The sequence below is a fragment of the Tupaia chinensis genome, unplaced genomic scaffold (genome assembly GCF_000334495.1).
Source record: "Tupaia chinensis unplaced genomic scaffold, TupChi_1.0 Scaffold000539_1, whole genome shotgun sequence".
NCBI lineage: Eukaryota > Metazoa > Chordata > Mammalia > Scandentia > Tupaiidae > Tupaia > Tupaia belangeri.
The window spans coordinates 1,149,423-1,171,698 of NW_006160052.1; the positions used below are offsets into that span (position 1 = coordinate 1,149,423).

Below are 22,276 nucleotides of genomic sequence, written 5' to 3' on the forward strand. Positions count from 1 at the left end.
GACGTGCGGGAGTGGCTGCAGGTGCAGAAAGTAAAAGCCAGCTCACAGCCAGAGCTGCTGGACGTCTCCTGGCTGGTGGAATGCATGAGAGCAGGGAAGCCGGTGGAGGCCACAGGAAAACACCAGCTGCTCGTAAGTGGCAAAGCGGGGATGGCCATGGCCTTTTGCTTGATGGCCGAGGACGTGGGCTTTGGAGTCGGGCTGGCGGGGGTTAAACCCCGGAGTCTCTCTGCTCGCTTCCCCGCAAACTCAGGCCAGTCACGTGACTCATCTGAGCTTCAGTTTTCTCCCCTGCAGCATGAGAGAACAGCAATGCCTAACTCATAGGATGGACGTGAAGATTGCAATGACATCTGAGGGGACTTTGAAACGTTCATGGAAATAAAATTAAAGTATCAGTTTATTTTGGTGCAAAAGTTTTTTGAAATCTGTGCAGATTTTTTTTTTTGGAGAGGTTTTTGCTATGGGGTGTATGCACTCGCCAGAAATACAGAGAGAGACAGAGAGGCAAAAAGCGAGAAATCACCCCTGGGAGGATGGCCATGCCACAATCCCTTCTCCTCCATTCTCCTCTCGGGATCTTGGGCATGCACGCACACACGCCCAGCGTGAGTGTAATCCACCAGGTCCGGGACTCGAACCGTGGTCGACTACATGGGAGTTCAGTGACATAGCCATTACACTAACTGCTGGTCCCCATGCAGTTTTTTCATTAGATTTTTTTTTTCTGCAAAATTTTAAGACCTCCTTGATCATATAAAGCACTTTACACAGTTCCTGACGGAGTAGGCAGTGAATAAATGGTAGCTATTTTTATGAACACGTTCATAAACGAATATTTAAAAGAGTTAACCCTTAATGTTCTTACAGCCCAAACACTTAGAGGGTTCCTAGTTTGTTTGCTTGCTTTTTCCTACTGTAATCATTGAGGGAAGGAGAAAAGGAAGTTAGGGTCTCAATTCCAAGTCTTTGACCCATAGTGCTAGAACCCTTGGACAGTCTTCGGCCATAACTAGGTAAGCCCAAAGGAAAGGAAAACAATATTTAATTAATGGTTCTTTTTCATGTTTTTGTTTTCCTATTTCAAACATAATACTCTTTGGGGACCGACACTGGTGCCGTGGTAAAATGCAGTACTATCAGCTGGCCTCCAGGCGAGGTTCTGTTGTAGAGTGCCGACGAATGAACCACTACCAAAGCAAGGTTAAGGTGAGAGGGAGTCCTCAGTAGCTGGCCAGTGACTACAGCCTGAGGCTCGGGCACCGAGAGTCAGAACTGCAGCCCCGACTGAAGTCTGAGTAGTCTTTGCATAGGGGGTCAGTTATCAGGGGGTTCTATGCAAGCATAGAAGCTGAATCAAGCAGGTTAATTATTCCTGAGGGGACTGGGGCTGCCATGCAAGCAGTTCCATTGCTAAACAAAAGGGTTCTGGGCTAGTTAGCAAAGACAGTAGCAGGTGCAGGATGGTGTCCTGGATATGGTTTTCTGTACGGCTAGCACAGCTATTTTCTCACGGGAAGAGCAAGCGGGTTACAGAAGCAGACAGCCATGTTAGGGGAAGGGTACAAAATGGACGAACAGTTGCTCATGTGTGAGATCTAATATGCGGCCTTCCGCAGTTCCAGGTTTGTGCCCGGAGCCCTCCCTGGTATGCTGACCATGTACGCCATGACAGGACTGGCTGAGGCTGGAGGGCTTGGGATATCAAACCCTGCGGGGGGGTGCTTTCTCTCTGTCTCTCTCATTTATGGAAGAAATAAATAAATAAACTTAAAAAACATGCTAATGATAGCAAATTCAAATATTGGAGACGTATATAACAAAATATTTAAGTCTCCAGTAATTTTATCATCCTCCCAGGGACAACACATGTGTGTGTATATGTGTGTGTGCGTGTGTGTGTATACACTATTAACTGATATTAAAATGGTTACTTAGGTGGGCCAGCAGCTGGCGTGGTCATGAAGGAACTGGATTCCCACATGGTCGGCTGCGGTTTCAGTCCCAGACCCAGCGACTTGGACATCATGTCAGATATGTGTGCATGCCTAAAATCTCAAAGAGGAGAAGAGATTGTGGTGTGGTCATCAACCCAGGGGGGGGATTTGTCACTTGCCCTCTCTCCTTCTCTCTGATAAATGCACGTGCCCTGTGGCAAAACAAACAAAAAAAGATGAAGAAGGTGCTTATGTCTGTTTAGGTGAAAAGTGACCATTCAACCAGCCCCAGTCCAGGGCCTCAGAAGACTCCTGCCCTTGCTGTACAAAAGATCTCCCAGTACGCATGCCAGAGAAGAACCACTTTAAACAACTGCAACCGCGTATTCACGGTAAGGGGCCTTGCAACAACACCCAGAGCAAATGAAGAGCTGACTGGCCTCACGCTTAGTGCAGTGGTTAAGCACTGTCGGGAGGGAGTAGGATCCCACTGTGGCTGACTGTTCAGGTCCCAGCCCTGGCATATGAAAAACAAACAATTTGCATGCACACGAGCCATGCACCCTGAAAACATTTTCTCACACCCATTTATGCCCCAGCCTGCTCTTTGGCTCTTTTTATCAAGAATGGGTCTCCTTTTTGCCTAGAAATAGGCAAATACAAGTGGATTATACTCTTTAAAGATGGTGGAATACTATTTATTGAGAGTTGTCAGTAATAGGCACAACACTTGTTAAAGTCAAATATTCTAAAAAGCCAAATACGTACTTAGTCCAAACCCTAGTAAGGGCAAACTACAGCAGTCGTGGGGCCACAGCCTTGGTGGGGAACCGAAAGGCTGAGCAGGCCTGGGTGCCAGCCTCTCTCTCCAACAAGCTGGGGCAAGTCAGTTCCTCTCTCTGAGCCTTGGATTCCTCATCCGTCCCCTAAGAAATGATCCAGATCATTTCTGAAGCCCCTCCGACCCTGAAACGTGGTAACTGTGTTTCAGATGTCCCTCCCAAGCCCACAGCTGCTCGTCCACTCGCCGACCCTCACTGGCTGGCTGGGAAACGTGCGATCATCCACCACATGCAGATTCTCATTGTAGGCTCGCGGCCCACATCTGCAGGGCGTGAAGAGTATGGTGTGCCAGGCCAGCTCTTCTGCTAGAAATGTAAACATGCCCTCCCTCGAGCAGTCCTAGCCTTAGGTACCTGTGACCTGTGATCACACTTATTCATTCAACAGCCCTGTGTTAACTGCAGTCTGCGTTTCATACACAGGCTAAGAGGCAGGACGCCCAGTGATTAGGGCCAGCCTGGCCACAGACTAGAGGAAAAGACAGCAAGCCAAGCCAGAAAGACCATGCCAGGTCAACCCTTGAGCACATCATGTTTTTGGTTAAAACACCCTTGAGTATCTTAAGGCAGAGAACTCCAAGCTGCCCTGCACTGTACTCTGGGGCCTGTCTTTTCACCTCGACTCTTCTCAGTCCCACAGGGAGGGGTGCCAAGGTCCAGGACCCACCAACCTGACCTCCAAGGAATGTCAGGCAGCATTCCAGTATTCACGGGAGAGCAGGGGCTGGGGCTAGCTGTGGGCTCAGGGGCTTGGAAACAGACCTTCACTTATCTGGCTTTATTCTTCAGGATGCCTTCGAGACGCTGGCTGAAAATTACGAGTTTAGAGAAAACGAAGACTCCTCTGTGATATTCCTGAGAGCAGCTTCTGTCCTGAGATCTCTGCCTTTCCAGGCAGCATTCCAGTATTCATGGGAGAGCAGGGGCTGGGGCTAGCCATGGGCTCAGGGACTTGGAAACACCTTCGCTTATCTGGCTTTATTCTTCAGGATGCCTTTGAGACGCTGGCTGAAAATTACGAGTTTAGAGAAAACGAAGACTCCTCTGTGATATTCCTGAGAGCAGCTTCTGTCCTGAGATCTCTGCCTTTCACCATCACCAGTATGAGGGACACGGAAGGACTTCCCTGCCTGGGAGACAAGGTGAAATGTGTCATAGAGGTAAGGGTGACATGGGGTTGTCCCACCTCCTGACAGGCAGGACGAGAGAAGCGGGGTGGGAGGGTGTGTATTTATCAGTGGTGGAGGAGAGTTTGTAACTTAGTTTTTCTTATTTGTATCTGTGTGTGTGTGTGTGTGCCTGTGCACGTATGTATATATACCTATCCTGACATACAGTTATATATGTTACAGAGTTCTACACACACCTGTATTAATAATATTCCAGTGTAATCACAGCTGTAGCTACATGGGGGCCAGCTAATGGAAAAAGAACTCTCCCCTTCCATTATTTGTCAGGTGGCCTAAAACCTCAGCAGCAGGGGGACAGTCTGACTTCAAACACAGCCTGTCGGGGACCTCAGTCCTGCTCAGATTCATCACCTCGGGGACAGTGCTGATTCTGGTCTCTGCCTGTGTGTCCCGGGGAGAGATCCAGGGCTGGTGTTTACTTATTTAATGATGTTTAAGGGCTCCCCAGCAAGGCAAGTGGGTCCTCTGGTACTAAGTTTCATATAGCCGAGTGTGAGTTGTATTATACAAGGGATAATCCCACTTCTACTTAGAGGAGGGTGGCTCTGACCGAGGCATCCCAAGAACTTGAATGTGGGTTGACTTGTAAGTGAGCTCAAAATTAACCTGCTCAATTGAAAAGTCATCTTATTTCAGCAAGTTCATATTGACTGAAAAGAAAATGATCAGGGGTCAGCAGGTGGTGTGGAGGCTAAGGTGGCCGGACCCCACATGGCCAACTGTGTGGTTTGTGTCCTGGACCTGGTGCTTGAAAATCATCCTGGGTGTATGATTTGGGGCAAGCATGCCCCAAAATCTCGGGAACACAATGGAAGAGGAGGGACTGTGGCATGGCCATTCCCCTGGGCATTTTCTTTCTCTCTTTTTCTCTCTGTCTCTGCCAAGTGCACACATTCAATAACAAAAACAAAAATACTAGAAAAAAAAATCACAACAATTTGTACGTGTGATCATCAATGATGCGTATTTGGGCTTGGGGTTCCACAGATCTGGCCGCCAATCATTCCCTTGTCCCTGAGGACTGTAAGGCTCTTGGGTACATGCTGGGTCAGGGTTTTCAGGGTTACAGGGAAGTGTCTTGTTCCCTCCAGATCATCCGAGAGAACACCCTGCACAATGGATATGTGTTTCATGAGAAGTCAGGTTAGGAGGTCTGTGAGCTGAGCTTCTCAGACTGGGATTGTCCACCACCACTAATCTGAATTGTTCACCGACCTTTCGTATAGGAGATTATTGAAGATGGAGAGAGTTCTGAAGTGAATGCTGTACTGAATGATGAGCGCTATAAATCCTTCAAAGTAGGTGCCTTTACATACATTAATGGCGAGTGTTTCTTCGGTTAATCTCACTGTTAATTCCGGGTGGTTGTATTCGTCTGCTCGGACCGCTGTAATGAAATACCACAGGCTGCATGCTTTAAAGAGCAGGGATGACCCTCTCACGGTTCCGGATGCTGAGCATTCTAGGTCCAGGTGCAGGTGCGGTCTGCTGCTGCGAGGGCTCTCTCTCTAGCTTGCAGGTGGCTGCCTTCTTGTTATATCCTTCCATGGTGCAAAAAGGGGAGTGAGAAAGTTTTCCAGGGCCTCTTATAATGGCGCTTCGAGGGCTCTGTCCTTATTAGCTCATCCAAACCTTGCTTCCTCCCAAAGGCACCGTCTCCAGCCGTCACGCTGGAGATCAGGGCTTTAATTTCCTACACATGTGGAGGAAACGCAAGTCAGTCCGCAGCAGCGGTTTGGGAAATAAATCCCTAAATAAATCTAAGTGTTCTAGCTTATTTATGGTAATATACAAATTACCATTTTTTCCTCAAAGGTACAAATATAGGGATGTGAGGATCATGGAGTCCAGACAGACTTTCTCTGAAAGAGCAAGACTGTATCCCCGTTGTATCCTCATCCACTTGGGAGCAGTTTGTCACCTCCCGGTGGTCCCTGCCTGAGGCACAGGGAGAAGGAGCGTCCACAGTCCTTTCGGGGAAACACACGCCTGAAGTGTGGCTCTGAGTAGGAGCCCAGGCTTCAAGTGTAGAGAGAGTGGGGTTCAGGCTGGGCTCTGTAGGCTGGGCTCTGCCTGGGAGGGGGCATTGACGTAACCCACACAGACGTCCTTCTTTAAAATGTGAGTGTAGATGTGCAGGGCAGGGTATGATAGAGGGGACTCGGCAAAGGGGAGTGCCCAGCAGGGGTGCCCCATCACACACAGAGCACTGGGGAGAGCCCAGCAGGGGTGCCCCATCACACACGGGGAGCACTGGGGAGAGCCCAGCGGGGGTGCCCCATCACACACAGAGCACTGGGAAGAGCCCAGCGGGGGTGCCCCACCACACACAGAACACTGGGGACCCTCGATTTGACTGTGAGCCCTACACAGATGCCAGACTCTGCCTGACTTCTGTCTCATTTCATAATACCGCGTGTCACCACAGGACTCACTAGAAACAAATCGCCTCCAACCATCACAGATCTGCTTATGATCAGGAGAAACCGGGTCACAGGTTTGCTTCCGATCTTCCTTCCTTGCCTGAGCCGTTAAGTCCCACTTCGTTGTCACATTGATTGTTCTAGGGACTAACGACATGCCCTTCCCCTTCTCAGCTCTTCACTTCTGTGTTTGGAGTGGGGTTGAAGACGTCTGAGAAATGGTTCAGGATGGGCTTTCGAACTCTGAGTAGAGTAAGGTCGGACAAGAGCCTGCACTTGACACGAATGCAGCAAGCAGGTAAGCCGCCTCTGCTAGAGCTGTGTTGCTGTGCGGGGCTAAGCAGAGCTCGACGGTGGCTGTACTTCAGCTTCCTGGGTGAGCCGGGGCACTTGCTTGCTGTCTGTTGAAGCTTGGCTCCATATCTGGGCTCTAGCATTTAGCCGTGTGATCTTGGGCAAGTTGGGTAAGTCTTTGAGCCTTCGCTACCCGATCTATTAAAATACGAACTGGGGAACAGACCAGATGACGCAGGCACAACCCGCAGCACTGTGTCCGGCACAGGAGGCTCTCGATGCTCCTTTATCGAGCCTCAGACCAACGTACTGCCGATCTGGTTCTCACACACTCGTCTAGACACTTGGGTCTTGGCTGTCCCCATGGGTAGGAGATGTGGGTGAGGACTCAAGGATGGAAGGACCAGTCAACACAGTGGATGGGGGAGGGAAAACAACAGAGTCATTACCTGGAGCAAATGCTGTAGGAACGAATGAACGAGGAAAACAGACGGGAAACAGTGAAATCTCGACACAGGGCAGACTGCAGTCTGAGAACTAGCATCGCCACTTAAAGCCAGGCTGGGCTGCTCAGAGATGACTAACTTGGTGACTTTCATTTATGGAGGGCTCTGGTATAAATAAATAAATAAATAAATAAATAAATAAATAAATGCCAATACAGGGTCAAAATTATTATATGTGTTTTAAATATTTCCTTTTAACATTCAGTAGGAATTCAATATAATCGTGATTGAAAAGGACGCACAGCCATAGTCCCCGTAATATGGCTCCCAGAGTTACAGAGAGTGATGAAGTCATCAACATTTTTAGGAATGTGAAAATAAGATCCTTTTTTAAGTCTCTTTCTTTCATGAGAGAGGGAGAGCAGACGCCTCAACAGGATCTCATGCCATAATCCACTTCACCCCTAGCCTTTGGCCAGCCAGGACACGGGCCCGTGCACATTGACCTGCACGAGCTGACCCCACAACCAAATCCCTATCTCCGACACGGCTTTCAGCACCGCAGAAACTTGCACTACTGCCTGGCTACTGAGGCTGGGCGGAAAGTAAGAATTTTTTTTTTTTCTTTTGGATTTTGCCATAGGGTGCCTGCACTTGTGAGAGACAGACAGACAGACAGACAGACAGTGAGAGCAAAAGTGAGAAATCAACCTCCAGGGTGGATGGCCACACTGTAATCCCTTCTCCTCCACTCTTCCCCTGGGATTTTGGGCACGCATGCAATCATGCCCAGCATGATTTTCAAGCCATCGGGTCCAGGATTCAAAATGTAGTCAGCCATGTAGGATCTAGTCCCTGAACCTCCACGCCACCTGCTGACCCATGAAAGTAAGCAAATCTTTAATCAGAGGAGACCAGAAAGAGAAAAGAAAGTAAACGACTATCTTTTATTTAAGATATAACCAACCAACCAAACAAACAGCATCAATACGACAATAAAACAGCAGCAGTATAGGAAACAAAATATTGTGGGCCCCCTCGGTGATGCTGCAGAAGACCCCTACTCACCTTGTGTAGATGCCGGTCTCTGCAAAATTGGTAATAATCTTCATTCAGTGCCACATAGGAAATGAAAGTCTACGGGGCCAGCAGATGTTGTAGTGGTTATGTCACTGGACTCCCACATGGCCGACGATAGTTCAAGTCCAGGTCCTGGTGGCTTGAAAATCATGCTGGGTGTGTGTATACCCACCATCCCAGGAAGAGAAGGAATTGTGGCATGGCCATCCCCCCTTGGGGACGATTTCTCACTTCCCTCTCACTGTCTCTCTCTCTCTCTCTCTCCAGCAAACACATGGCAAAAACCTAAAGAAAAAGAAGAAGAAGAGGAGGAGTAGGAAGAGGAAGGAAGAAGAGAAAGTATGCTTTTTGAGGAGGATACTCGCACTGCGGAAATGCTATAAGTTGGGTCATGACGCATTTTCGTGTAGAAAAACATAGGAAAAATACATTGTCATGACTTTTCTGACAATCCAATAGATGAGGAGATGCTCTATTCAACTCAAACTATTTAGGAGGTAAAACTATGACTCTTTATTGTGGGATCCTGAAAGTATGCTATTTCTTTTAGATTTTCGTCATGGGTGTGTGTGCACTTGTTGGAGAGAGACAGAGAGAGAAAGTGAGCAACCACCCAAACCCCTTTCCTCCGTCCTCCCCTCAGGATTGTGGGCACACGTGCGCAAATGACGAGTGTTCTCAGAGTCTAAGGAGCTTTGTAAAGTAGATTTTCCCTCTTCCTACTGAGGTCTTCCAACCCAATACATGAAGTGGCTATTGTTCATTGAGTCCTTCAGGGACTGCCATCTGACTGTTGAGTGCTGTTAGTTTTTTTTTTTTTTTGGAGAGGTTTTCGCTATAGGGCGTGTGTGCTCGCCAGACAGACAGAGAGAGACAGAGAGACAGAAAGCGAGAAATCACCCCCCACGGGGGATGGTCACGCCGCAATCCCTTCTCCTCCATTCTCCTCTTGGGATCTTGGGCACGCACGCACACACACCCCGCGTGAGTTTTAAGCCACCAGGTCCGGGACGCGAACTGCGGTCGACTACGTGGGAGTCCAGCGACATAACCATTACGCTAACTGCTGGTTACCTAGTGCTGTTAGTTTTATGTGGCAATCAAGGAATGCTCTCCCATCACACCTGTAGCAGAAGAGCATGGTTACGTGCACCCCTTGGAGGAGCAGCACAGTGAGTGCGATTGTCAGTGGCCCCACCGCCGCCAAGCGCGAGCTAACTGAACACGTAAGCGGGATTTGCGGGCTAGGTGAAAGACCTCCCTCGGTTTCACTTGTTCTTATTCTCGCAGTTCCCTTAGGTTTGAGCCTTCCACGCCCGTTTCCTTGAAAGTCCATTTCTGAAATGTAGCAGTATATATTTAACATCAGGCAGCCTGGTCTGCGTCTTGTAATAAGTTAACTGCCCTACCATACCAAAAGGAAAGCCAGGCACAGTGCTTCGTGGGTGTCCACACGTTATCCTAGCATGTCCACACTCAGTCCTGATGTCTGCACGTGTTCTTAAAGAAACAGTTACTAATCATGCCCCCCGATTCATGCACATCCCTCCTCAGTCACAGGAGGTCTCTGGTTACCGAGTGAGTTGTATGTTGAATGCTGTCATGACGGTGATTTCTGTATTAGGGTCTAATAAGCATTGCTTTTTATTTTTTTACTTTTTATTCTTTTCTTGAGAGTTTTTGTTTTTGTTTTTCTTTTCTTGCTACCGGGCGTATGCCCTTGCAGGAGAGACAGAGACAGAGAGACAGAACTTTTTCTTTTTTTGCTACTGGGCGTATGCACTTGCAGGAGAGACAGAGACAGAGAGAGACAAAAAGAAAGTGAGAAATCACCCCCCAGGGGGGATGGCCATGCCGCAATCCCTTCTTCTCTCAGGATCTTGGAATCCTCTCAGGATCCTCCATTCTCCTCTTGGGATCTTGGGTGCGCATGCACACGCGCCCGGCGTGAGTTTTAAGCCACCGGGTCCGGGACTTGAACCACGGTCGACTACATGGGAGTCCAGCAACATAGTCATTACGCTAACTGCTGGTTCTGACACACATTACCTTTTTAAATAAAATATTGCTCATTGGTCAAAAAGGCTTCTTTTGTGTGTGTGTGTAAAAAATCATATTTGAATGGTTTCGATTCCAGAGGACTATGAAATATTGTCTTCTTAGGAAATTGTTAGGTTCTCAGTCAGAAAGCAAAGAGCCATCATTATGTAAAATTCACAGCCAGATGAGCTGCTCGGATTAGCCTGTCTCTGTGGAAGCAGTCTGGTGGTGACTGGCGGTGCCGGCTCTGCACCGGGGCAGATCCCCTCCCCGAGGGCTGCTTGCCTCACACGTGCTCCTCTCCGCTGGCCTGCCGATGGCCTCTCAGGGTTCCTGTACTATGAAGATCTCGCCAGCTGTGTGACCAGGGCGGAAGCAGAGGCGGTCGGCGTGCTGGTTAAAGAGGCCGTCGGGGCATTTCTTCCAGATGCCCTCGTCACCATCACAGGAGGGTTCCGGAGGTAAGTGACAGCCGCCGGGCCTGTCCTGCTCACACCTCCGGGGCTCCCTGTCATGGAGCGGCTTCTGCAATGGCACAAAAGGCCTTTGCCGATCCCGCGCTGGTCCCAGCCTCGCTGCGGCCTCGTCTCCGACCCCTCCAGCTTCGTTCAGCAGCCCGGATGACGGGTATTCTTGCACATGGGCGCTGTTTCTGGCCTCCGTGATCCCGCTCAGTTGGGCTTTTCTGCTTGGACTGCTGTTCCTCAGACTGCCTCCTGGCTGACTTCTCGTCCTTTAAGACTCAGAGGAGATGCCATCTCCTCCAGAAAGCCTTCCTTGACTCCCTCCTGCTCCATGCTAAGTGAAGGGACCTCTTCATTGCTCCCCCTCCATCTGCCAAGCACTTGCGTTACAGTAGTGTGTTTCTGCATGTGCTTTCCCCACTCGGTTTAGAACTCGGTTCTCAGTGAGGCCAGTGCGTGATGCCTGGCACGAAGTGGGTGCTACAGACATCTCGGCTGAGCCAACGAACGAACAGCTCTTTACGGAGATGTGTGCAGTTGTTGGCCGCGAAGGTCTCCTTTCGGAAAGGGTTTCCTTCCCCCCTCACCTCTCCTTCTGGCCTTCTTACCTGTTGGCTGTTTGCTATTCTGACAAAAAGGGAAGGAAGTGGGAGAAGAGCGAATTTAAGGAAATGCTCTCTATCTGTGGCATAATTCCAAGAGCGCTATCGCGGACCACGTGGATACAGCTCTCGCGTCATCTGCTGTCATCTCGTCTTCGTGCACACGCGTGTGTGTGTGTGTGTGCAGGTGTGGGTGTATGCATGCAGATACGTGTGTGTGGAAGAAATAATCTTTGTTACATTTTGCCCACACATACATAATCATGTGAATACAATATGTGACTTTTTACCATGTCCCGAATTTATTTGGTGAGAAATAGAATTGTACAACTGAGGATAAAAAGTATCATTAGCGGGCTATGTTTCAAAACCTTCAGCCTAGGAGAGAGAAGCAAAGGGGATTTCTTAAAACCGAGGGCTAACGATGTCATTGAGTTCCACTTTCTGCTGTTTTTCCAATTAGAGGCAAGAAGACGGGGCATGATGTGGATTTTCTAATTACCAGCCCCGGATCAACTGAAGAAAAAGAAGAAGAACTTTTACAAAAAGTGCTAAACTTATGGGAAAAGAAGGTAAGAGGAAAGATAAAAATACATATGTTTGCACACTCAAGCATGTTATTAACACTGTTGCATTTTGTGCATTATTTACCTCGTAAGTGTGCAAAGACCACCTAACTGGCTCGCGGTCACCTGCAGCAGCTTACGCAAGGCCACCCTACCTGAAGGGAGGCCGGCTGCTTTAGCGCCTAGAGCACGTATCAGGAATACGTGTTCCGTTTACTCACACTTACTCCATGGAAGAGCCAGGGCGGCTGCCCGTCTGTGTATAGCTGTGGAGGCATCAAAGCACCCAAACAAAACCAAGAACATGTGCGGGGAGGGCCTGGGAAGTGTGAGCCAGAACGCCGCAAGCCCGGGAGGGTATCATGCTGTCACCATGAGGGCTGGGGTGACAGCAGTCGGAGAGGCACCAGTAATGCTCGAACTCTGTGCTAGTCGATCACCATCTTGACCTGTGCTGAGACGGAAGAAGGAAACTAAAGAGGGCCAGCTGGATCCGGCAGAGGTCATGGCCCCGAAGCCCCTCTCACTGACAGGCCAGCCTGTAGCCCAGGGGGCGCAGCTAAACTGCACTAACCCTGCAGCCAGAGCCACCTGCAGGGCCCTGACTCCCTGACTGAATAGCAAGAGCCCCACATCCCAGAGAGACCGGAGGCCCTACCCAGGGGACCCGTGTGCCAGGTGAGCTGAGCGGCGGGGGCTGGGGATTCTCTGGCACGGCTTCGTCCTTCCTGAGTGGTTAGCCTCTGTTGGGAGTGGGCTGATACGCCCAAGACTGGACCTCAGACAGAAAGTAAGTTAGAGACGCACAGTCCCAGAGCCACAGCACTGGAGGTGCAGAGCCCACCTTGGAACCCGGCCCAGAGTCACCTGTGAGGCCACCCAATGCTCCTGTGCCTCTCAGCATGGGCACAGGATGGTCAGCGGTCAAGCCAGGAGAAGACCAGCCGGCTGCTGCTCCCACCCTGGGGCCCGGAACGGGTGTCCTGTCTGACCATGGCTACAGGCACCACCCTCCTCACGCTGTGACTGTCCAAGACTGGGATTGACGCGGGGACGACGGGAGCCTCCTTCCACTGGGCTTCCCTCAGTTTCAAGGCAGCCATGCCAGCAGTCCCCAAGCAGAGATGGGCATTTTAAATGCGAACTCCACCATGGAGGCCAGTGTTAAGTACATGGGTTTTAGATTGGGGATTTTATTTCTTCATTTATTTTTAAAATTTTGCTATAAGGCACGTGGGCTCACCAGAGAGAGACAGAGAGAGAGAGAGAGACAGAGAGAGAGAAAGCAACCCCAAGGGGTATAGCCACACTATGATCCTTTCTCCTCCATTCTCCTTATGGAATTTTGGGCACACACACCCATGGGCTCGGCATGTCTTTCAGGTTGCCAAGTTCGGGACTCGAACTTTGTAGTTGGCCATGTGGGATCCAGCTGCCTTAATTACCATGCCACCTAGCTGGCCCAGACTGGGAATTTTTAAAACACAGCCCTGCCACTTACTGGCTATATGACCTTGGCTGTGTTAATGAATCTTTCTAAACTCCACTTTCCTCATCTGTAAAACAGAAATAAGAAGGCTCTGTCATTCATTAGTGGGGAAGATTCCCTGAGAGAACCCAAGTACTCAGCACTGTACCTGGCGAGGAAGTGGCGAACACCTAAGAAACGGCAGCTGCGTCACTGTCTCACGCATAGCTGCTTCTTGAGTTCTGCCTGGAAACCAAGCGCTGGGCCAGGTCAGGAGACCTTCCCTTGCTGACAAAGACTGACCGCAGGAGGAGCTGGGGGGCCCTCGGAGGCCCAGGCCGAGCTATGACTCAGCAGCCCCAGGCCTGCCTGCCCGCACCTCTGCCGTTAATCAGCACCTGGTCTTCACACCTAACCTCACCTCTGCCTCACTGCCATCCCTGCCCAGTCCTACCCAAACTGCACTTTCCAGATTGCAGAGACTCTACACCACGCAGGCACACCCACGTGCATGCTCACGCGACGGCGTGTGTGCACACCCAGTGTGTAAAACACCTGTGGACACAGTGACCCATCAGCGGGTGTCAGACCGAGTCGCCATCGGACGTCTGTAACTATCATCCTTGCAGAAAATCTCTTGGTCAAGGGCAGGAGAAAGGGGAGAAATGGGGCTGGGAAATACAGCCCATGGGCGAGGACCACCAGCCCCAAGGACCCCACTAGCCTGAGTTCTCCCTGGCCTCTGAGTTCAAGCAGAGGGGAGGCTGCGTGACTGGTCTGGTCAGAGCTCCTGGGTTCAGACCCTGCCTGTTCTGGTGGGCACCTCCTGCTCATGAACTGCTCAGGGAAAGTACTGGCAGTCTTTCAGGAGCGAAGAGCGGAATCCTGGGAGAAATAGACTGAGCGTGAGGAGGAGACCCGGAGTCTTCTGGAACTTAAGCAGAGGGCAGAAGGGTCCTGGTGGGGGCCTCACATGCAGCAGGTGGAACCGCCCCCCCCACCTTCTCCACCTCTGTCTGGCTGCTCTGTCCCCTGGAGAGGGATGACACCACGGGAAATATGCCTCCTTCTTGGTCAGCATCTCAGTTTCCAGTAGGAAAAAACACCTCCCAAGTGCCTTGAAAAAGTCTAGACAAGCCCCAACCAAGCTCTTGTTTCTCTGTCACCAGCCAGTGTCCCCACTACCTGGCAATGGCCCAAACACAGCTTGCTTCTAGGAAGTCGGCTCTGTGGGTGTTTTCCTCTTAATTAAAAAAACTCCTTGTTCCCCTTTTATCCAGCACGTGTACGTGTGTGTGAGAGAGGGAGGCCGGGACGGAGAGAGGCGCGGCCCCACAGGGCCTGGCCAGGCAGTGGCCGCGGGGCCCGGTTTCCCGTGATCACCGCAGAACCAGCCCGTGTTGTGGATTTGCAAAGGAGGGGGCCGTCATTACAAATTTGGCTTTCATGTGAAAATCCATAGTATTTTAACAGCTTGCTTTTCAAATTGCACACTATAGGGAACCAGCAGTTAGCGTAATGGCTATGTCGCTGGACTCCCACGTAGTCGACCGTGGTTCGTGTCCCGGACCCGGTGGCTTAAAACTCACGCTGGGCGCGTGTGCGTGCGTGCCCAAGATCCCAAGAGGAGAATGGAGGAGAAGGGATTGCGGCGTGACCATCCCCCCTGGGAGGTGATTTCTCGCTTTCTGTCTCTATGTCTCTCTCTGTCTATCTGGCGAGCGCACGCGCCCTACAGTGAAAATCTCTCCAAAAAAAAATATATATAGTACAAATTGCACACTATAGAAATTCACACGGGAGACCAGCAGTTAGCATAATGGCTATGTCTCTGGACTCCCATGTAGTCGACCGGGGTTCAAGTCCCAGACCCGGTGGCTTAAACTCACGCCAGGCACGTGTGCATGCATGCCCAAGATCCCGAGAGGAGAATGGAGGAGAAGGGATTGCGGCGTGGCCATTCCCCCACCCCCCGCCCTGGAGGGGTGATTTCTCGTTTTCTGTCTCTTTGTCTCTCTCTGTCTGTCTGGCAAGCGCACGTGCCCTATAGCAAAAACCTCTCCAAAAAAATAAATAAATAAAAAATCACACGAAAGTCTGCAATACTATACTCATTTCGGCAAGTTTTGTTAAAAAGCAGAGTTGTGCGTCTCTGAGCTGGCTGTGAGCGGTCCCTTGCGGCAACACTGGCCAGCTCCCCAGAGCGCTTCCTGCTGTCAGGGCTCTCCCCATCTCCTTCAAAAGGAGTTTGCTGTTCCTAATGCCAGGGTGCGAGGCTGGAAGGGCCCTCTTCTGAGATCAGCGAAAGTATCATTTCAGACGGAAACAACACCTCCCAGTGGACTTGCAGGGAAACCTTGTGCCTTATTGAACCTTCCAGAAGCACCTGTGGTGAAATCTGAGCACGCCGGGCCTGAAGAACAGGTCCGTGCTAACAAGTAACACCGGCAGCTATTACCACAGCACTGCATGGCTGTGCGCGTCCAGTTGCGCTCTGAGGTCGCAGTTAGTGGCATGTTTCTGCCTCCGTCCCCGCATCTGCCCTGTGCAGTGAGAAACTCCCACAGAGCGGATGAACTGGGGGGTGGCAGCGCGTGTGGCCTCTTAGAACCACGTGTGAGCTCTGTAAGTGGGCGGGATTACACCGAGCTGCCATCACTTGGTGTCAAGTTGATTTCTGTTCATGACAGTGAGAGTCAGAGAGAGACAAACACCCTCGGCAGGGTCTCGTGCCCTGATCCGCCCCAGTCCACACTCCCGCCTTCCCACCTGGTCCTGATGGTGAGCCTGCACCTGGGGACTGCTGGGAACCAAGCCCGCCACCTCCCATGCGATCCAGCATGGCTTAAGCAGCACCGCACTGCTGAGCGCCCACCTCCGGGCCCACAGGACACAATTCCACCCCACGGTCTCCACGGCAGGCAGAGTAATAGTACCTTGAGAGAAAGAGCATCTCAAGTACTCCTGGAAAGGCCCAGCCGGCCTGCCCCCATGGGGCCCAGCCTCCAGTCGCAGCTCTTCGCGCAGTTAAACTCGGGTGTGGTGTAACATAAAGGGACCCTGACTCATAGCAGCATGGATTCTGTTTGTGGCTGGTTGGTTTTTAAGGGGCGAGGATCAGCACTGAGCGCTGGCTGTGACTCAGGGGTGGAGGGATGTCCTTGCAGGTTGCCTGTGCGGCTCTGGCTTAGCCTCTGAGTTCCCCTTGTGCAGAAGGAGGGTGATACAGCCACAGGATCGGCTTCCTGTCCTAGGGTGGCCAGGTGGCCTCGTAGTCAAGGACACACAGCCATGTTCGGCCCCATCTGCGAAGTCTCAGTAAGAGCCCAACACGACCCAGCCACTCTCCGCGGGACCCTTCCTGACCTTCCTGCCTCTTCCAGGGCTTGCTATTGTACTACGACCTCGTGGAGTCAACGTTTGAAAAGCTCAAGACGCCCAGCAGGAAGGTGGATGCCTTGGATCATTTTCCAAAATGCTTCCTGATTTTAAAATTGCACCACCAGAGAGTGGACGGTGACAAGCCCAGCCAACAGGAAGGGAAGAGCTGGAAGGCCATCCGTGTGGACCTGGTCATGTGCCCCTACGAGCGACACGCCTTCGCGCTGCTGGGGTGGACCGGCTCTCGGGTAAGCGCCACATGGACGAGTGTGACAGCGTCCCGTTCCTCAGCTTTCCCCAAGACACACACAGGTCTCCAGGAGTCCAGCGAGACATGGCAGTGGGCGTGGGGTGGCGGGAGGGGCAGTGCCAAGAGACCTCTTGGTGGGGCACTGTCCTGCACGTGGGCCAGTGAGACAGATTAATTTAGAGCACTGATTGCCCACCTGTCACCCTCAGAGCAGCAGCAGCCTTACCTAGGAACAGGTCAGACATGTGCATTCTCTGTCCCACCCCAGACCTACCGCCTCTGCAGCTCCGGGGGTGGAGCCCAGCAATTCGCGTTTCAAACACCCTCCGGGGGATTCTAACTTAGCTCAGTGTGAGAACCGTAAAGTACAGGAGCTAGCAAGGTGGTGAAGAGCACAGACAGGGCTCAGACGGGCTACAGGCCCCTGCTCTGCCTCGTCCCAGCGCAGGGGCGCCCATGTCCTAGAGGGCTCGGTTTTCCTATCAAGAAACAAAGGCAGTGACCTTCCTGCCTCTGGGTTGCAGAGATTAAGATGCTCTTTGAACCTTAGGACCCCGCCAGGATTCAGCAGGGGATAAAACGCAGCTGCCAGCCCTGCCCCAGGAGAGGATGCCGTTGCCCAGTCCCGTGAGCACGCGCTCCAACCACTGTGCAAACCGAGCACCCACACTCTTCCTCCTGCCTCCCCAAGAAGCTGGCTACTGCCTTGAATGAAGCGAACCCTTCGTTCTATACGAAAGAATGACATTCTATACGAGAGAATGACACAACATAATCGAAGTTCGTGTCAGGTGTCTTTGCTTTGGGCTGGAATTATGTCAGCGCAGGGTCTTAGCACTGGGATTTCTTACCCTAATTGAAAATGTTGATCGGCAATGAAATGCATCTTTCATTCATACAAAATGGAAAAAAAAAAAACAAACTAATGAAACAATGTAGATAATGCGCTCTACTGGTAGACATAATTCTTTGGGAAACAACAGTCTGTTGACAAAGGGGAGGGTTCCAAAAATAAGCCCTTGGCCGTGTGAGGGCAAACGTAGTAGAAATCGGTGGTAATGTCGTCCTTTGCCATCTTTTTGTTTTTGTTTTCACCATAGGGCATGTGTGCTTGTCAGAGAGAGACAGAGAGAGGGCAAGTGAGAGATCACCGCCCCCCACAGCGGGGATAGCCATAGCACATTCCCTTCGCCTCCACTCTCCTCTTGGGCATGCATGCACACATGCCTGGCATGAGTTTCAAGTTGCTGGGTCCACCATGGTCGGCCATATGGGAGTCCAGCACCTTAACCACCACGCCACCTGCTGGCTGCCTATTTTTTTAGAAAGAGATTTTTATTTTATTTTATTTTATTTTATTTTATTTTATTTTATTTATTTGACCAGAAAGAGAGAAAGAGAACGTGAGAAAGCAAGCCGCCAGATCCGGGACTCAAACCGTGGTCAGCCATGTGGGAGCCCAGCACCTCAACTACCACGCCACCTGCTGGCCACCTATTCTGTTTTTAAGACAGACATGTTTTCAGCATGTTCTCGTGTCTTCTCTAAGCACTCAGGCATCACTCAGCAAGGCTCCACCACACCTTAGCTGGAGACGTTAAATGAATAATTTAAGCTCTGGGAGCCCCAGCTGCCTGATCGGTACCAGGGCTAACAGAGCTGCCTGGATTCGATAAGACGTGTGTGTTTAGACGGGGAAGGCTCAGCAATGGCGGCTTCTTGTGCAAGTGTCTCTGCCCTCCACTCACACGGCCGCCAGGGCTGGTGCGTTTTGCCTCCTGCAGCAGCTCCAGTCTGGAGCTGTGTCTCCAGGAGGTATATTGGTGGTGACTAGGATTGGCCTTGTCGAAATGCCATGGCTCCTTTTCCTCAAAGGTGTCAGGTCTTGGGAAATGTTACCTATGGTCTCACCTTAGCCTGGGGTATTAATTTACTTCTGAGTCACAGTTTCCTAGTGATCGTCCCGGCCTAAAGGTTTTCTGAGCAGAACCACTCCACGAGAGCACATCGGCTTTAAAAGATGGGCGATAGAGCTAGCCCTTATCTGTAAGTTTCCAATTTATATTGTTTCATTCCATGTACAAACCCATTTTTTTCTACAAATGGTTTTGTTTTTTGTTTGAGTTTTTTTGCGTTGGACAATTGTAAAGGAAAGCAGAATGATTTAGCATGATTTTTGCTTCGATGACATTAGGACAAATTTTTAATTGTCCTAAAAAAAAAAAAAAAAGAACACATCAAGTTTCTAAAGCCATCCACGTATGACCTGATTTCTGGACCAGGTATAAAGTTCATTAGTCAAACATTGAAAGAAACCTGTTTTCTCCAGATCACGTTTCTTTTCTTTTCTTTTTTTCCCCTTAGATTTTTGCTATAGGGTGTGTGAGCTCACCCGAGAGACAGAGAGAGAGAAAGCAAGAAGTCACCCCTCAGGGCCGATGGCTACACCACAATCCCTTCTCGTCCATTCTCCTCTTGGGATTTTGGGCACACGAGCACACACGCTCGGTGTGAGTTTCAAGTCTTTGGGTCTGGGACTTGAACCGCAGTCAACCATGTGGGAGTCCAAGCAGACCTGAGGAGCCAAGGGCAGCCTCCACTGCCCCCCTTTGCTCCCTCCTGCCCTCACCCTGGCCCCGGCCTGGCCTCTCTAGCTGCCTCAGCACAGCCAGAGCCCCCACTGGCAGCTAAGTGAGGGGGGAGTGGCCCAGGGCTGGAGTGCAGCTACCCCAGTCAGAGTCTACTTCACCCCATTTCTCTATAGCTCTCTCTCTACACCCACTTATTTATTTTTTAAATAATTATTTAACTTTATTTTTTTTTATTTGATCAGAGAGGGAAGAGAGAGAGAGAAGGTGACAAAGTAAGCCTTCAGGTCCGGGACTTGAACTGCTGGCAGCCATGTGGGCGTCCAGTGCCCTTAACCACCACGCCAGCTCAGCCCCCCTCCACCCCTTTATGAAGGAGTTTTCTCACTCAGCCCAGCAAGCATTCTATAATAGGAAACAGATCCCTGCCACTAGAGGGCACCACCTCCCCAGGCTTTCTCCCTAATCCCAAGGACACCGGTTTTAGATCCCTTGCCTCTCCCAGGAAAACCAGCCTCAGTGACAATGTTGGGCATTGACCTCCTTTTCCAAGCTGCTCCTTTCCTCCTCTGGGCTTCAGGGTTTGCTTCTTGCAACGTCAGAGCCCGCTCCAGATGGGGCCAGTTGCTGTTCTGGGCAGGAAACTCTGAGGGTGGATTCCCAGGCTCTGGGGCTGAGGGTACACTGAAGCCAGAGGGGCCCCAACCTTCCCTTTCCCCATTGTTTTGCCTGGCCAATCAGAATGCAGAGAGGTTAGTGACTTGTCAACTGACACACAGCCAGGTAGGCACAGAATTCCGTCTGGCATGGCCTTCTGACTCTTCGTCCTCTCTCATCATCTACCCAGCGTTTACTCTGGGCCGTGTGTTCTGGACAATGCTCTCACTCCGTGTGCTTACCCCACAGACTCTCGCGGGCATTCTCTACATGCCAGGCACTGCCTGACAGGGACAGGGTTGGGGACAAAGCAAACCAGTGCCTGTTCCCACGGAGTGCACAGGCTGCAGGCCTGTGGGAGCGGGCGCTCTGTCAGCAGTGAGCTTCGCCCGGGGGGACGGTCACGTCCAGGGCGTTTGGTGGAGGTCGATTCTCACCAGAGGGACCTGGAGATCTTTAGGACCGAACGCTGAAGACACTCTGGGCCCTCAGTCATTTGTGTCAATTCCCTCTTGTCCAGCAGTTCGAGAGAGACCTGCGGCGCTATGCCACGCACGAGCGGAAGATGATGCTGGATAACCACGCTCTGTACGACAAGACCAAGGTACAGCAGCCCCCCAGAAACGGGCTAGAGGAGCCTCATCCCAGGGCTGCCCCGGGCACTTTCCCTGAACACATCCCAGCATCCAGGCATTTCCTTTGCCGTCCGCGCCTGCTCCGTAGATGGCAGCAGAGAGCAGCTGGAAAGCTCCCCATAGGCCTGTGGTCCCCCCTGGCCAGGGGCTCCTGACTCAAAGGTAACAAGCTCGGTGGGCCCCCAGACCAGTCCCGCCCTGTACCGAGTGTGGCTCATCCGTGGGGTTCACAGTGAGTAACTCCAAAGGCGTTACCTAAGGATCGCCCAACTCACAGTGGAGTACCCCTCAAACCTAGGGGCGGTGCATTTCAAGTGGCCGCCTCGGCGGGTATGAGTGCCCTGAGGTAGGAGAGCCACAGAGCTGCCCTGAGACATCACGAACAGCCAGGCAGTGCCCCAGCCAGCTACACAACCACGTGGCGTGTCCAGAGTGGCATGTTCCTGGGTGATGGGCTGAAGACGGACCTGCTGAGGCCATGAGCAGCAAGGCCCGCTGCCCTTACGATGGTCCTGGACACAAACACAGGCCCCTGGGGAGGAAGGCGCAGTTAACTAGCAAGTCCAGGAGAGGTATATATTTAGTTAGGGCTGTCTCTGTTACCAGAGTCAGGAACTGAACCCAAAATAGCATAGGTGAAACAAGGATGAACCTGCGGGTGGTACGGTGGTTAAGACAGCTGGACCCCAACGGCCAGCTGCATGGCTTGAGTCCTGGACCCAGCAGCTTGGAAACCACACTGGATGTGTTTGCTTATCTCCCTTCCCCCCCCAAAAAAAAAAGGAGAAGGGATTGCAGTGTGGCCATCCCCCCCGAGGAGGGGGTGCTTTCTCACTTTCTCTCTCTGATGAGTGCACATACCCTCTAGCAAAAATAAAAAAAGAAAGGAAGAGAAAAGAAAAGAAAAAAGGGAACTTGGGCTATATACTGCAGCATCCAGGGCAGGGCTGGCTTCAGGTGCAGCTACATCCAGGTGCTCGGGAGGGCTTCCCTCTGTGTTTGTTCCATTGTAGGCGGAAGTTTTCCAGTGAATTCCATTCTTCCAATTACTCCAGCAGACAAGCCCTATTTTCTAATAGTTCTAGCAAGAATCCCAGCTGATACTCCTTGGTCAGGCCTGGGTCTTGTGCTCATAGCTGAACCATTACTGTAGCTCTGATTGGGCGGGCTTCGCTCATGTGCTCCTCCTTGGAGGTGGGAACAGCTCTGCCTGACCCTCACGGACTAAGAGGGGAGAGGGGTGGCTTCCCAAAGAAAAAACAAAATGCTGCTCCCAGGAGAGGGTTTGTGGATGCGAGCAGGAAGGGCTCAGATGCTGAGCACGTGAGTGGGAGCAGTCACGGAACCGTCTAGGAACCTCACAGAATGACACGCACCGAACAGCGAAAGCCGGCGCCCCCCGCGTGCCTGGCA

General features: G+C 51.4%; 1 protein-coding gene and 1 long non-coding RNA gene across 2 annotated transcripts in view; one reads left to right on the forward strand and one right to left on the reverse strand.

Moving 5' to 3' along the window:
- Positions 1 to 22,276, forward strand: part of DNTT (DNA nucleotidylexotransferase) — a 46,073-nt gene that overhangs the window by 21,397 nt on the left and 2,400 nt on the right. The window contains 9 exon segments of the mRNA XM_027775265.1: positions 1 to 132; positions 2,201 to 2,329; positions 3,769 to 3,939; positions 5,196 to 5,267; positions 6,567 to 6,690; positions 10,581 to 10,713; positions 11,782 to 11,890; positions 16,736 to 16,981; positions 20,749 to 20,832. The exon segment at positions 1 to 132 is cut by the window's left edge and continues 4 nt beyond it. Of these exon segments, the coding sequence (XP_027631066.1) occupies positions 1 to 132; positions 2,201 to 2,329; positions 3,769 to 3,939; positions 5,196 to 5,267; positions 6,567 to 6,690; positions 10,581 to 10,713; positions 11,782 to 11,890; positions 16,736 to 16,981; positions 20,749 to 20,832 (1,200 nt within the window).
- LOC114009457 (uncharacterized) lies at positions 4,922 to 20,250 on the reverse strand. The gene is made up of 3 exons (XR_003550864.1): positions 20,112 to 20,250; positions 7,136 to 7,297; positions 4,922 to 5,662 (listed from the first exon to the last, which is right to left on the reverse strand). It is a non-coding gene; the product is annotated as an uncharacterized LOC114009457 (long non-coding RNA).